At 47.9% G+C, this 14,375-nt stretch overlaps 1 protein-coding gene across 1 annotated transcript in view; it reads left to right on the forward strand.

The window, feature by feature from the left end:
* LOC141258594 (dynein axonemal heavy chain 8-like) overlaps nt 1-14,375 on the forward strand; it is a 415,976-nt gene that overhangs the window by 168,506 nt on the left and 233,095 nt on the right. The window contains exons 42-43 of the mRNA XM_073673563.1: nt 458-592; nt 11,051-11,212. Coding sequence (XP_073529664.1) covers nt 458-592; nt 11,051-11,212 — 297 coding nt within the window. The remainder of the gene's footprint in view (nt 1-457; nt 593-11,050; nt 11,213-14,375) is intronic.

Raw genomic sequence — 14,375 nt, forward strand, 5'->3', positions numbered from 1 at the left:
AATTTTGATTTCTTTGTTTCTGATAAAGTATCCTCCAGTTCTTGCAAGTTTTTCATTATTTTTTGATTGAGACTGTCAAGCTCATCTGTAGTAAATGAATGTAAATTATATATCAGATAAATCTTTCAGAGACCAGGAGCACGACTAAAAACCTAGTAAATGCACGTTTCCCCAACCTTTGTATCTTCAACCAATGGAAGATTTTCCTCTTTTCTCTTCAATGTGGATTTTCAGGAGTTTTTCTAACTCAATCTACAGTATATAATGAGATACGATTGGAAGATACATGATGGTGTATAATTTATATGGTGTATGATTTATACTTGCAAAAAAATTGTTGTAAAATTGTTTTTTGCCAGTTGTTTTCTGTAGGCCTAGAATTCTATGAGTGCACTTTAATGTATGATGGTACACTCTTATGGCTTATTATAAATTGGTGAAATATATAATTATTAAGGGTCATTATGACTTTGGATTGAGAAACATCCTGTCGGTTTTGAGAACACTGGGGTCACAGAAAAGGGCAAGACCAGAGGAGAGTGAATCCAGTATCGTGGTGAGAGCATTGCGAGACATGAACCTTTCCAAGTTGGTAAGTGTCTTTACCTTGTGTAGATGTGAAAAAGAAGCTAAAGTAATTTTATTAATGTGTAAATGGTGAGTGTTGTCCTGATAGCGGACACACTTTTATAGTTTAGAAGTTTAAGAAGCAGCATATCTGGGTCAAAGTGAATAATTTACAAGATTGAGACAAGTAGGCAGTAATATCTGTATTTAAATCATTAATAGTGGGAGACGAGGCAGTAATGCACTACTGCGCAATAGTGTTAGGGAGGTGTGAAACTAATTCTGCAAAGGAAGAAGCTTTCAAAAATAGAAGAGTTAATGGTTTGTTAGCATTTAACCAAATGCAAAATGCATGAACAAAAGAGAAATGTAAATCGCATGGATATTTGGTGGCCGTCCTTCGCTTTCATCACTTCTAGGTAAACTTGTCACTTTCAAAAGGACAGAGATTTTGTGTAGTTAATCAGGTGAATGAGTAGCCAATTATACCAAACAGGTGATAATGATCATGTTTATACACTACTTACAAAAAGTTGGGGATATTTGTCTTTTGGGTGCAATTTCAGGACGATCCTACAATGCCCTCTTAACCTTTTCAGATTAACTTAATGTGACCGACTTTTGATTGCACACGTCTAACTGTTAAATTTTTCAGTACTTTTTGCACAAGTTGCTGTTCTCTAACAAGGAGCTTAATGACAAAATTCACAACAGGTGTTTGATCCATGAATCGCCCAATAAATTTCGAGGTTCACATTTTGACATCATGAGACCAAGACGACATTTAACAATTGATCACCAGGACTGCGCCATTGCGAGACTTCAAGCAGGATGTTCTCAGATGGAAGCGACCACTGAGTTTAGAGTGTCAGAGAGTCATCAGCAGGGTGCAACAGAGATACAGAGAGACTGGAAGAGGCACAGAAAGACACAGAAAGGCACTGATGATCGCTTCACTGTGAACAATGACCTTCAGATCCAAATGATGAATGGCACACAACTACAGGCTCATTTACGGGAGGCGAGAGGCACCCAAGTGTCACGTCAGACCATTCAAAACCGTTTACATCAGCTTAGTCTGCGTGCTAGACGACCTGCAAGGGTACCGGACCACACCACCAGACAAGGGACCAGTGGGCTTCAGTGCTATTCACTGATGAAAGTTGATTCAGGCTGAGCAGAAATGATGGACACCAACGATGTTGGGAGATGTCAAGCGGAGCGCTATGCATCAGCCACTGTTGACACCAGACGAGCCTTTAGTGGTGGTGTTACAGTGTGGGCTGGTCTGTCGAGTCAATACACAACTGCCCTACACTTTTTGACAAGCCCCTAATACAGAAATAACATAATTAATCCAGTCATTGTGCCTCTGCACGAACAACACAGGCCTAATTTCATCTTCATGGAAGACAATGCCCTAGCTCATGGAGGTCGCATCATTAGTGTATGGCTGCTGGAGACTGAAACACCTCAAATGGAGTGGCCTGCACTTTCTCCAGACCTGAATCCCATAGAAAACCTATGGGATCAGCTGAGTGGCCTTGTAGAGGCTCGTAACTCTGTACCCCAGAACTTAAGTGACCTGAGGGCCGCCCTTCAAGAAGAGTGGGACGCCATGCCTCAGCAGACAAGAAGAGTGGGACGCCATGCCTCAGCAGACAAGAAGAGTGGGATGCCATGCCTCAGCAGACAAGAGTGGGTCGCCATGCTTCAGCAGACAAGAAGAGTGGGACGCCATGCCTCAGCAGACAAGAAGAGTGGGACGCCATGCCTCAGCAGACAAGAAGAGTGGGATGCCATGCCTCAGCAGACAAGAGTGGGACGCCATGCTTCAGCAGACAAGAAGAGTGGGACGCCATGCCTCAGCAGACAAGAAGAGTTGGACGCCATGCCTCAGCAGACAAGAAGAGTGGGACACCGTGCCTCAGCAGACAAGAAGAGTGGGACGCCGTGCCTCAGCAGACAAGAAGAGTGGGACGCCGTGCCTCAGCAGACAAGAAGAGTGGAACGCCGTGCCTCAGCAGACAAGAAGAGTGGGACGCCGTGCCTCAGCAGACAAGAAGAGTGGGACGCCGTGCCTCAGCAGACAAGAAGAGTAGGACGCCATGCCTCAGCAGACAAGAAGAGTGGGATGCCATGCCTCAGCAGACAAGAGTGGGTCGCCATGCTTCAGCAGACAAGAAGAGTGGGACGCCATGCCTCAGCAGACAAGAAGAGTGGGACGCCATGCCTCAGCAGACAAGAAGAGTGGGATGCCATGCCTCAGCAGACAAGAAGAGTGGGATGCCATGCCTCAGCAGACAAGAGTGGGTCGCCATGCTTCAGCAGACAAGAAGAGTGGGACGCCATGCCTCAGCAGACAAGAAGAGTGGGACGCCATGCCTCAGCAGACAAGAAGAGTGGGATGCCATGCCTCAGCAGACAAGAAGAGTAGGACGCCATGCCTCAGCAGACAAGAAGAGTGGGACGCCATGCCTCAGCAGACAAGAAGAGTGGGACGCCATGCTTCAGCAGACAAGAAGAGTGGGACGCCATGCCTCAGCAGACAAGAAGAGTGGGACGCCATGCCTCAGCAGACAAGAAGAGTGGGACGCCATGCCTCAGCAGACAAGAAGAGTGGGACGCCATGCCTCAGCAGACAAGAAGAGTGGGACGCCATGCCTCAGCAGACAAGAAGAGTGGGACACCGTGCCTCAGCAGACAAGAAGAGTGGGACGCCATGCCTCAGCAGATAAGAAGAGTGGGACGCCATGCCTCAGCAGACAATAACTCCGCTTGTGAACAGAAGGAGATGTTGTTGTCAAGCTGTAATTGATGCTCAAGTCCACATGACTATTGAGACAGTGACATTTCTTGTTGGGGTATACCCACCACTCTTGTTGGCTTTTGTTTCAATAAATTGTTTGAGATGAGGGAATCACCATCGCTGCTTCTACTTAATGGCTGACTGTCATGATAAAATATCGCTGGAGCAGGAACCTTTTATGTTTTTACATAAATTTCACCTGAAAGCCAAATATCCAGGGCTGTGGAGTCGCAAGCCAAACCTTTGACTCCAACTCCGACTCCTCAATTTCCATGACACCAACTCCGACTCCCTCATACACGGCTCATGTTTAAGTGACACATTTATTGTAGCACCGATTCATCTCAGCTAAAAGTCCAGACCCTGAGATCAGGAACAGGACCGACATTTATAGGACATTTCATAACTTTCCCAAATTCTTATGAAAAAAATATTCCCCACAAACTGCATTGAACTACTGCACCCAATTTATTATATATTTTAGGATTTGGAGTCGGTCCATTTTATACCGACTCCGATTCTGACTCCACCAAAATGGGCACCGACTCCACAACTCCGGCTCCAAAGCTCTGCAAATATCCCTAACTTTTTGGAAGTAGTGTATGTAGATTGAAACAGTCATTAACTGGAACAAAATTGGCTGTGTGGGAGACTCAAAACTGGGTGAACAAACTCCGCTACAAAGGTGAGGCTGTGGAAGACGGTTTCATGTCACGGGTCATACATCACGGCAAGACTGAGGATAGCAACAAGACAAAAAGGTGGTTATACTGCACCAGCAAGGTCTCTACCAAGAAAAGATTTCAAAACAGACTGGGATACCTAGATATTCTGTTCAAGCTTTTCTGAAAAGGGGCCAATAAATGAGCAAAAATGAGGAATGTAGATGCTGTGATTGGACAAGAAAAGTTACTGCTGCAAATGAAAGATGCATAATGCACTTCCCATGTTAATCTGTTGTTCAGAGAAGTCTGGTCAGAAGTCATCTTCATGGAAGAATTGAGAGCAAAAGCCCAGACCTTCTCAATAGAGACAAGACCAAGCGACTCCACTTACACATGGAAACAGAAGAACTGTGAGGGTGGAAGGTCAGAAAAACATCAGCAGGTCTCTCGGCGGATGTGTAAAATGTGAAATATTCGGCTGTAACAGAAGCAGATTTTTCCCCTCCCCCATGACAGCACACCTTGAGAGAGAGGATCCGCCCCACCAAGGACAGGAAACCGTCTGAAATAAAAGGGCGGTACCTCTCCCTCGCTTCAGTTGGTTTCCTGTCCTTGATGGGGAACCTGTCTGGAAGAAAGAAGACTTACCTGGGGCTGTCCCGGTGTGGAAGAGCGGGCACTGGCCTGTGCACCGGGTTCAGTATCCCAGAAGCGCCGTCCGCAGCTTCCCCTGGGGTCTCTGCGCCGAGCGGGGCGCACGCGGTGAGGCAGGCTCTGTCCTCCCGGAGACCGCGGCGCCGTCCTCCCCCTGCAGTGTGGAACGCTTCCGGGTGTGACGCGCCTGACGTCACGGCGCAGGGCACGCTGGGAGCGGCGCGCTGGGTGACGTCAGGAGGCGGCGCCGATCCAAGATGGCGGCGCCCATCGGAGCGTCCCAGGCCGGTTTTTTTCAACGGAGCTCCGGCCTGGCGAAGGGGGAGGACCCACAGACCGGAGGAGGCTGGATGGCCCTATATTTAAGGGGGGGGAGCTTTCCTGGAAGCGTGGTGCGCTTCTGAGACATGGCTGATCCAGATAGCCAGGAGCAGCAGCTTACCCCCCCACCTCAGCAACAGAAGCAGAGGGATGCATCGTATACAGACAGCCGCTCGAGTAATCGTAGTGGCAGCCGCAGGAGTAAGGCTTCGAGCGCCTCGGGACCATCCAGAATGGAATCATCAGTTCCGCGACAGCCTCCGAATCCGGTACCCGTTTGTGACCTCCGAGGGTGAGTGAGCTTCGTGAATGTCACTGATTAGTAACGGGAAGTCTCTTATGTGCTTCCTTTTTTTAGGAGCCTAAGAAGAGTAGTGCCAAGCAAAAGCATAGGATGTGTGCCCTTTGCCAAGCTTCTCTCTCAGTAGAGTGGCAGAAACCACTTTGCCAGGGCATCATGTTTGCGGGCTTGGGAGAGCGGAAGAGACGCTCATTTCCGGTGAACAGTAAGATTCAGAGACCTGAGAGATCAGGGGCTTTACCCTCCTTCTCCAAAAGAAGGTACCCCTTCGAAGAGAAGGATGCGGAACCTTGGGATAAGATCCCCAAGGTGGACGGGACTGTGGCAAGGTCATCAAAGAGATCTTCCCTGCCCTTGGAGGACTCTGGCGTCCTAAAAGATGCCCTGGATAAAAGAGCTGACTCCTTCCTGCGCCACACGTGGGAGGCGGCAGCAGGTGGCCTAAAACCAGCGGTGGCTAGCACCTGTGTGGCGAGGTCCTTGATGGTGTGGCTTCAACAGCTGGAAGACCAGCTTAAAGATAAAAAGGTCTCCAGACAGGCAATACTTGCAGAGCTACCTTTAATTCAAACAGCATCGGCCTTCCTGGCCGACTCTTCAGCTGACTCGGTCAGACTGTCAGCTAGGGCAGCGGGACTATCCAACGCAGCCAGGCGGGCCTTGTGGCTCAAGGGTTGCCCAGGCGACCTACCTTCGAAACAGAAACTGTGCTCCCTCCCGTGTGACGGTAGACTCCTGTTTGGCCAAAAGTTAGAGGACCTGTTAGAAAAAGCAGGCGATAAAACCAAAGGGTTCCCGGGATTTTCGGGGGAACCAAGAAGATTTAGTTTTCGGAGGAGAAAATTTAACCGGGGTCGTCCTCCGGGAGACAAAAAGAAATGGGAAGCCAAGTCCAAAAAAGAATCGGGCTACATGTTTGGAGGACCATCCTCGAGTTCGAAGAGATCCTCCCAATGACGCCAGGCTGGAAGTGGGTGGAAGGCTTTCCCACTTTTTTCCAGCTTGGGACGCGATAACAACAAACCCATGGATTCTGAAAATTATCAGTGGGGGCCTGAAGATCCAGTTCAGCCAGACCCCCTGGCGGACCTTTGTGGTTACCCCCCTACGAAAGCTCCAGGAAGAACAATTAGCCCTAGAAACAGAAGTGTTAGAGTTAGTAGGAAAGCAGGTCCTTCTCGAAGTACCAGCAACACAGAGAGGGAGGGGGTTCTATTCCCCACTATTCATGATAAAAAAACCAAACGGGTCCTTAAGGACCATCATCAACCTCAGGAGTCTGAACCAAGTAGTAGAAAACCAGACTTTCAAAATGGAGTCAGTAGGCTCGGCAGTGAAGCTCTTACATCGCAACTGCTTTATGGCTGTAATAGACTTGAAGGACGCATATTATCACGTCCCAATCCATCCGGAGTATCAGAAGTATCTGAGAGTAGCCCTGTTTATTCAGGGGAAGCTGAGGCATTTTCAGTTTGCTGCCCTACCCTTTGGCCTCTCCATTGCCCCGAGAATATTTACGAAACTAATAGCAGAAGTGACAGCCTTCCTACGGATCAAGAATGTAGTGATCGTGCCATATTTAGACGACTTCTTGATAATAGGGAAAACAGAAGCCCACTGCTCCAGTCAGCTCCTAGTGGTCACGGAAGTGTTGCATCAGCTGGGGTGGTTAGTAAATTTCCAAAAATCAAGACTAACCCCCTCCAGGACTCAGACCTTTCTGGGTCTAATCCTAGACTCTCGTCGTCAAACCTGCTTCCTCCCAGAGGACAAAATCTGCAGGTTAATTGCATTAGTCTCGAAGGCCATTCAAGCTCCAGAGATGTCTCTGAGAGAGGCAATGTCCCTCCTGGGTTCTATGACGGCCTGTCTCCCAGCAGTAATGTGGGCCCAGGGGCATATGAGGCGGCTTCAGTGGGAGGTCCTGTCAGCACAGAGGTCCTGCAACGGGCGTTTAGAAGGCAGGCTCTCTCTCTCCCCAGAAGTAGTAGATTCTCTTTCGTGGTGGACAGTCAGGGGAAATCTGACCACAGGCGTTCAATGGTCCAGATCGATAGATCGGGTAGTTACGACCGACGCAAGCAGTTCCGGATGGGGGGGTCATCTGGCAGAACTCTCAATACAGGGTCACTGGGCTTACCACGAGAGGGGATCATCCTCAAACTTAAAGGAGCTTTGGGCAGTAGAAAGATCCCTCAGGGGCTTCCTCCCTCACATCCAAAATCACCATGTCCAGGTCAGGTCCGACAGCCGGACCGCAGTAGCCTATGTGAATCACCAAGGAGGGACAAGGTCACGCCCTCTGATGGTGGTGGCAGACAGGATCCTTGGTCTAGCAGAGCGAAACCTCCTATCCCTCAGCGCCCTTCACATAAAGGGGATAGAAAACGTGAAGGCAGATTTTCTAAGCCGCCATACCCTAAGACAGGGGGAGTGGGGGTTGAACCCGGAGGTCTTCCATCAGATTGTCTAGTTATGGGGGCAGCCAGACATAGACCTGTTCGCCACAAGGGCAAACAGAAAGGTGCAGAGATTTTGCTCCCTAAATCCGGCAGAAAATCCCCATGCCATAGATGCCCTCCAGATTCCTTGGGGGTTCAGGAAGGCCTATGCCTTTCCGCCATTAGTGATGATTCCAGTAGTGGTGAGGAAGATCCGGGAGGAAGGCGCCAGGGTGATTTTGATAGCCCCTTTTTGGCCCAAGAGGCCTTGGTTCTCTCTGCTTCGGCTAATGTCGGTGTCAGATCCCTGGATTCTACCAGAGAGGCCGGACCTTCTCATGCAGGGACCAGTATTCCATGCCCAGGCCAGGGGATTCCATCTTTCGGCATGGAATTTGAGAGGTCGCTATTGAGTAGCAAGGGGTTTTCACCAGGCTTAGTTTCTACTTTATTGGGGAGCAGAAAACCGATTACAACTAAGATTTATAGCAGGGTTTGGGGTAAATTCCTAGAGGTTATAGATATTCCGCTATCGAGCAAACCTCCGATCAGAGGGATCCTGGAATTTCTGCAAAAGGGGCGGGACCTGGGTCTAGCTACAGGGACCCTTAAGGTTCAAGTTTCAGCTTTGGGAGCACTCTACAATTGTAATCTGGCTGGGAATAGGTGGATCTCGAGGTTTATCAAGTCCTGTGCCAGAGCTGGACCGGTTAGGTCCATGGGTGTTCCTCCTTGGGACCTGAATTTAGTCTTGAACGCTCTTACTAGTGAACCATTCGAACCCCTACACAAGGTTTCTCCAAAAATTCTCACCCTTAAGACCATCCTTCTAGTGGCCTTAACATCAGCCCGTAGGGTGGGGGATCTGCAGGCCCTCTCGGTTAATCCTCCTTACACACAAATCTTTGAGGATAGGGTCACCTTGCGGCCAGATCCAGCATACCTTCCCAAGGTGGTATCTAGATTTCACCGTAGTCAGGAGATTGTGCTACCCTCGTTCTGCAGCAATCCCAAGAACCCAGGGGAAGTCAGGTTCCATAGCCTAGATGTTAGGAGGTCCCTGCTACAGTACATTCACATGACTAGTCTGTGGAGGAAAGACTGTTCTCTGTTCCTGGCCTTTCAAGGGTGTAGGAAAGGTCATGGGGTGTCCAAGGGTACCATCTCTAGGTGGCTCAGGGAGGCCATTTGCTTAGCCTATACGTCCACAGGGGTTCCAGCCCCGGACAATGTGAGGGCTCATTCCACCAGAGCCGTTGCAACCTCCTGGGCAGAGAGAGCAGACGTCTCGATCGAGCAGATATGTAGGGCTGCTACTTGGTCTACACCATCCACCTTCTTTAAGCACTATCGGTTGGATCTATCCTCTTCTGATCTCACCTTTGGGAGAAGGGTACTTCAGGCGGTGGTCCCTCCCTAGGGTGCTCATAAATTCTCCAAAATTCTCTCAAGGTGTGCTGTCATGGGGGAGGGGAAAACACCAAGGTTACTTACCGGTAGCCGGTTTTTCCTGAGCCCATGACAGCACCCGTAGTTTCCCCCCCTTATTTTTTCTATGTTTCTCACACCCTGGTGTGCACTGTGTGGGGTGGTGTGTATTTGTATATTGTGGTGTTGGTTATGTGCCTAACCTGTTTAGGGAGGTCCTCTCAATGCTCTGTAAACAACTGAAGCGAGGGAGAGGTACCGCCCTTTTATTTCAGACGGTTTCCTGTCCTTGGTGGGGCGGATCCTCTCTCTCAAGGTGTGCTGTCATGGGCTCAGGAAAAACCGGCTACCGGTAAGTAACCTTGGTGTATTTCTGGGGGCTGGAGAGCGACACAATGAGGGTCTACATGAGCAGTAACACGCGGTGGAGTTTCTGGCAAGTCTGTGGATGTATTTCGTCAAATGGAGTTGGGGATTTGGTCAGGATTAATGGCGTCCTTAATGCTGAGAAATCCAGGCAGATATTTACTCATCATGTAATATTATCAGGAGGCGTCTGATCAGCTCCAAATTTATTCTGCAACCGATCAATGACCCCCGACATCCAGTAACTGTCATTAAGAACAAGGAGTCTTGGAAGTGATGATCTGGCCCCGCAGAGTGGTCACCAGATACTGATGATGGAGGCAACGGGTGGTCACCACATACTGATGATGGGGGAAACGGGCGGTCACCACATACTGATGATGGAAGCGACGGACGGTCACCCGATACTGATGATGGAGGCGTCGGGTGGTCACCAGATACTGATGATGGAGGCAACGGGTGGTCACCAGATACTGATGATGGGGGAAACGGGCGGTCACCACATACTGATGATGGAAGCCACGGACGGTCACCCGATACTGATGATGGAGGCGACGTGCGGTCACCAGATACTGATGATGGAGGCGACGTGCGGTCACCAGATACTGATGATGGAGGCGACGGGTGGTCACCAGATACTGATGATGGAGGGGACGGACGGTCACCCGATACTGATGATGGAGGCGACGTGCGGTCACCAGATACTGATGATTGAGGCGACGTGCCTGTCACCAGATACTGATAATGAAGGATCCTTGTGGTTTGGTTATGACGAAGATGTTTGAAAGCCTTGAAATGCGTTGACAGAATTAACTGCATTCATGCTTCGCCTTCCTGTGCGATCGTATCTTTGAACCTTGGGCAGCGCGGACACTGAACCACCATATTCCCCATTTATTGCAACTTATCTCCTTGGTTGTCCTGCTGTAGCCTGCACATGCTTCTGTAGGAGTTTTGACTGTCACAACCCCATCAGGTGAGCTTACCTGTAAAACTTTATACCACTTGGTTATTATATTACGACCCTATTTGCACTTTTTGTCTCTCCAGTTTTACCATTTGATTTAAAAATAAATTATTAGCACTGTTATTTTGGAAAGCTTGTTACTGTGCAGCATTGTTTCCACATCTGCCTAAAACTTTTGCACATTGCTGTACACCATTTATATTGAGAGATGTGCAGACAGGTTTTGTTTTTACTGTTTTATCATTTATCTATGGGGTTTCCCATGAATCCATTATTTAACCCTATCGGCTTGATCACTGGGCTCAGCACTGATGCCGATGTCGTCTGGATGAAATGTCTAAACCTAGTGATCGGCTGCAGTGTTCACGTGCGCTGTAAGTCTTAACTGTCAACAAAGAGCAGGAACAGAATCAGAGGGGCATCGCTGCGGAAGCCGGGGACGAGTGTAAGATGATTGTACTATTTTACCTAGGACAAGACATTGAGGTTAAAATATGAATTCTTGTAAAATCCTTTTAACTTTCCTCCCAGGTTGAAGAAGATGAACCCCTCTTCCACGGTCTGATCAATGACCTTTTTCCCGGCATCCAGTCAGACTGTAGTTCATACATCAGTCTTCAGAATTCTGTTTCAAATCAAGTGACAATATCTGGACTCATAAATCACCCGCCCTGGAACCATAAACTAATCCAGGTACTGAATGAACACAAGGCTTTCATTTTAAGATGTGACATTTAAAGGGGTTTAAAGCCCCAGTTTAATCGATTCAGGTCTGAAAAGAACAACAGTGTATACTCAGCTCCTGCAGCGGTGCCGACGCCGCTGTGCCCAGCAGTGACAGGACATTGTTGTCACTTGTCGGCTGCAGCCAATGATCGGCCACACCTCAGCTGACATTACTGCAATGGCGCCCCTGCAGGATGGGAGTATATACTATTTTATTTTAATTTGGGTCCTACATTGATTTAGCTGTATTATCAGGCAGTGGACAGCCCCTTTTATCTCTTTCCCTCCGCTGTCAATTTTTGCTTGTGCACTTCCATTTTTTCTTTATCCAAGAGTCATAACTTTTTTAATTTTCCGTCTTTATAGCTGTTAAAGGACTTGTTTTTTGCAGGACAAATTGTTTTGAATGACACCACTCTTTTTACCATAACATGTACTGAAAAACAGCGAAAACATTTTAAAGTCTGGGGAAATGGTAGAGAAAACTTAATTCCAACCTTGTAACATAGTAAGACTAAGTCCATCTAGTTCACCCCATAGCCTAACATGTTGATCCAGAGGAAGGCAAAAAAAACCATGTGGCAAACACTAAGCTCCACATTGGGGAAAAAAACTCCTTCCCGACTCCATACAACAATCAGACTAGTTCCCTGGATCAACGCCCTATCAAGGAATCTAGTATATATAACCTGTAATATTATGCTCTTCTTAAATGTTAGTAGTGAATCACTCATTACAACATCATGCGGCAGAGAGCTCCATAGTCTCACTGCTCTTACAGTAAAGAATCCGCGTCTGTGATTATGATTAAACCTTCTTTTCTCCAGACGTAGAAGATGCCCCCTTGTCCCCGTCTCTGGCCTCAGAGTAAAAAGATCAGTAGAAAGGTCTTTGTACTGTCCCCTCATATACTTGTACATAGTAATAAGATCACCCCTAAGCCTTCTTTTATCCACAGTAAATAACCCCAAGTGTGATAACCTGTCTTGGTATTGCAGACCCCCCAGTCCTCTAATAACCTGTCTTGGTATTGCAGACCCCCCAGTCCTCTAATAACCTGTCTTGGTATTGCAGACCCCCAGTCCTCTAATAACCTGTCTTGGTATTGCAGACCCCCGAGTCATCTAATAACCTGTCTTGGTATTGCAGACCCCCCAGTCCTCTAATAACCTGTGTTGGTATTGCAGACCCCCCAGTCCTCTAATAACCTGTCTTGGTATTGCAGACCCCCCAGTCCTCTAATAACCTGTCTTGGTATTGCAGACCCCCCAGTCCTCTAATAACCTGTCTTGGTATTGCAGACCCCCCAGTCCTCTAATAACCTGTCTTGGTATTGCAGACCCCCCAGTCCTCTAATAACCTGTCTTGGTATTGCAGACCCCCCAGTCCTCTAATAACCTGTCTTGGTATTGCAAACCCCCCCAGTCCTCTAATAACCTGTCTTGGTATTGCAGACCCCCCAGTCCTCTAATAACCTTGGTCGCTCTTCTCTGCACCCGCTCTAGTTCAGCGATGTCTTTCTTATACACCGGAGACCAGAACTGTACACAGTATTCTAAGTGTGATGACTTGTATAGAGGTAAAATTATCTTCTCCTCATCAGCATCTATGCCTCTTTTAATGCATCCCATTATTTTATTTGCCTTTCCAGCAGCTGCCTGACACTGGCCACTAAACGTGAGCTTGTCATCCACCAATACACGCAGGTCTTTTTCAGTGACAGTTTTGCCCAGTGTTTTACAATTAAGCATAGAATTATACATTTTATTTCCTCTGTATTTTGGATTATGTTTTCATTTGTTCATTGCTGTGTAAGAATGACCTGGAGACCTGATTCTCATAAAGTCAGTATGATTTGAGTGAAGCAAAGCGTATATTTCGTTTTCACCGGTTGATTGCTTTGGAACTGGAGCAAGTTCAGAAAAGAACGACCAGAATGGTGACCGGTCTACAAACAATATCCTATGAGGAACGTTTAGAGGATCTGGGAATGTTTAGCTGCAAAAGAGAAGACTGAGAGGAGACTTAATAGCTGTCTACAAATATCTGAAGGGCTGTCACACTGTAGAGGGATCAGCTTTATTCTCATTTGCACATGGAAACACGAGAAGCAATGGGATGAAACTGAAAGGGAGAACATACAGATTAGATATTAGAAGTTACTTTTTGACGATGAGGTGATCAATGAGTGGAACAGGCGGCCACGAGAGGTGGTGAGTTCCCCTTCAATGGACGTCTTCAAACAGAGGCTGGACAGACATCTGAGATGGTTTAGTGACTCCTGCATGGAGCAGAGGGTTGGACATGAGGTCCCCTCCAACGAGAACATTCTAGGATTCTTTTTAATGGGCACCTGGCATCTCAATCATCTCACTGCCAGGTTGCGCCACTTCAATGCCACCTAGGGGTTAAGCAGCAATGATCAGCGCCAGCTCCAGTCACTGCTGTAGCATCGGGTGCTGGCTGTATAATACTGCCAGCACCAGCTGTATATAGCGCGGGTTCAGCTCCTAACCCTGCCCCACACACCTGTAGTGGACAAACGCCATACATGTATGCGGGCTGTCGGGAAGGGAGTTAAAGGGCTATTCCATCATTAGATAGGTGATAACTTGCAGAACAGTGGGGTCCAGCCACTCTGACTTTCCCATTAATTCCAAGATCGGGGCTCTAAACTGCTTCATTCAAATAGATTGGTAGCCATGCATGTGTGTTAGCACTCCATTCATTGACCACGGGACTGCTGAAGAGACGAGAAACCGTGCCCAGCTTCTTCCTGCCATCCCATAGAGAAAGAATAGAGCCGTGACACATTGGTGACCACTAATCCTTTCCAACGGGGCATTTGGAAGCCGCCTTCTCGGCATCAGTGGGGGAAGATTTTTAAGTTATCGTTTGTTTAATCAGACCTTCTCTAATTGGCAAGTCTTCACCCATCTTTGATCAGACACCTTACCAACATGGTACATTTTAATGATGGGAATGAGTCTGTATTCCACGCATGTATGATAGATGGTTTCCCTACAATATGCAGCGTATGATTGTCCCATGTAGAATTTCTAGGGGGTGATTGAAATCTGTTGTCACACATTGTCCCGGCAGAACTTCTACTATGTGATATCCTCTGAAG

Source organism: Phyllobates terribilis, unplaced genomic scaffold, assembly GCF_046119375.1.
Source record: "Phyllobates terribilis strain yellow unplaced genomic scaffold, ASM4611937v1 Scaffold_3__8_contigs__length_932513732, whole genome shotgun sequence".
Classification (NCBI taxonomy): Eukaryota; Metazoa; Chordata; class Amphibia; order Anura; family Dendrobatidae; genus Phyllobates; species Phyllobates terribilis.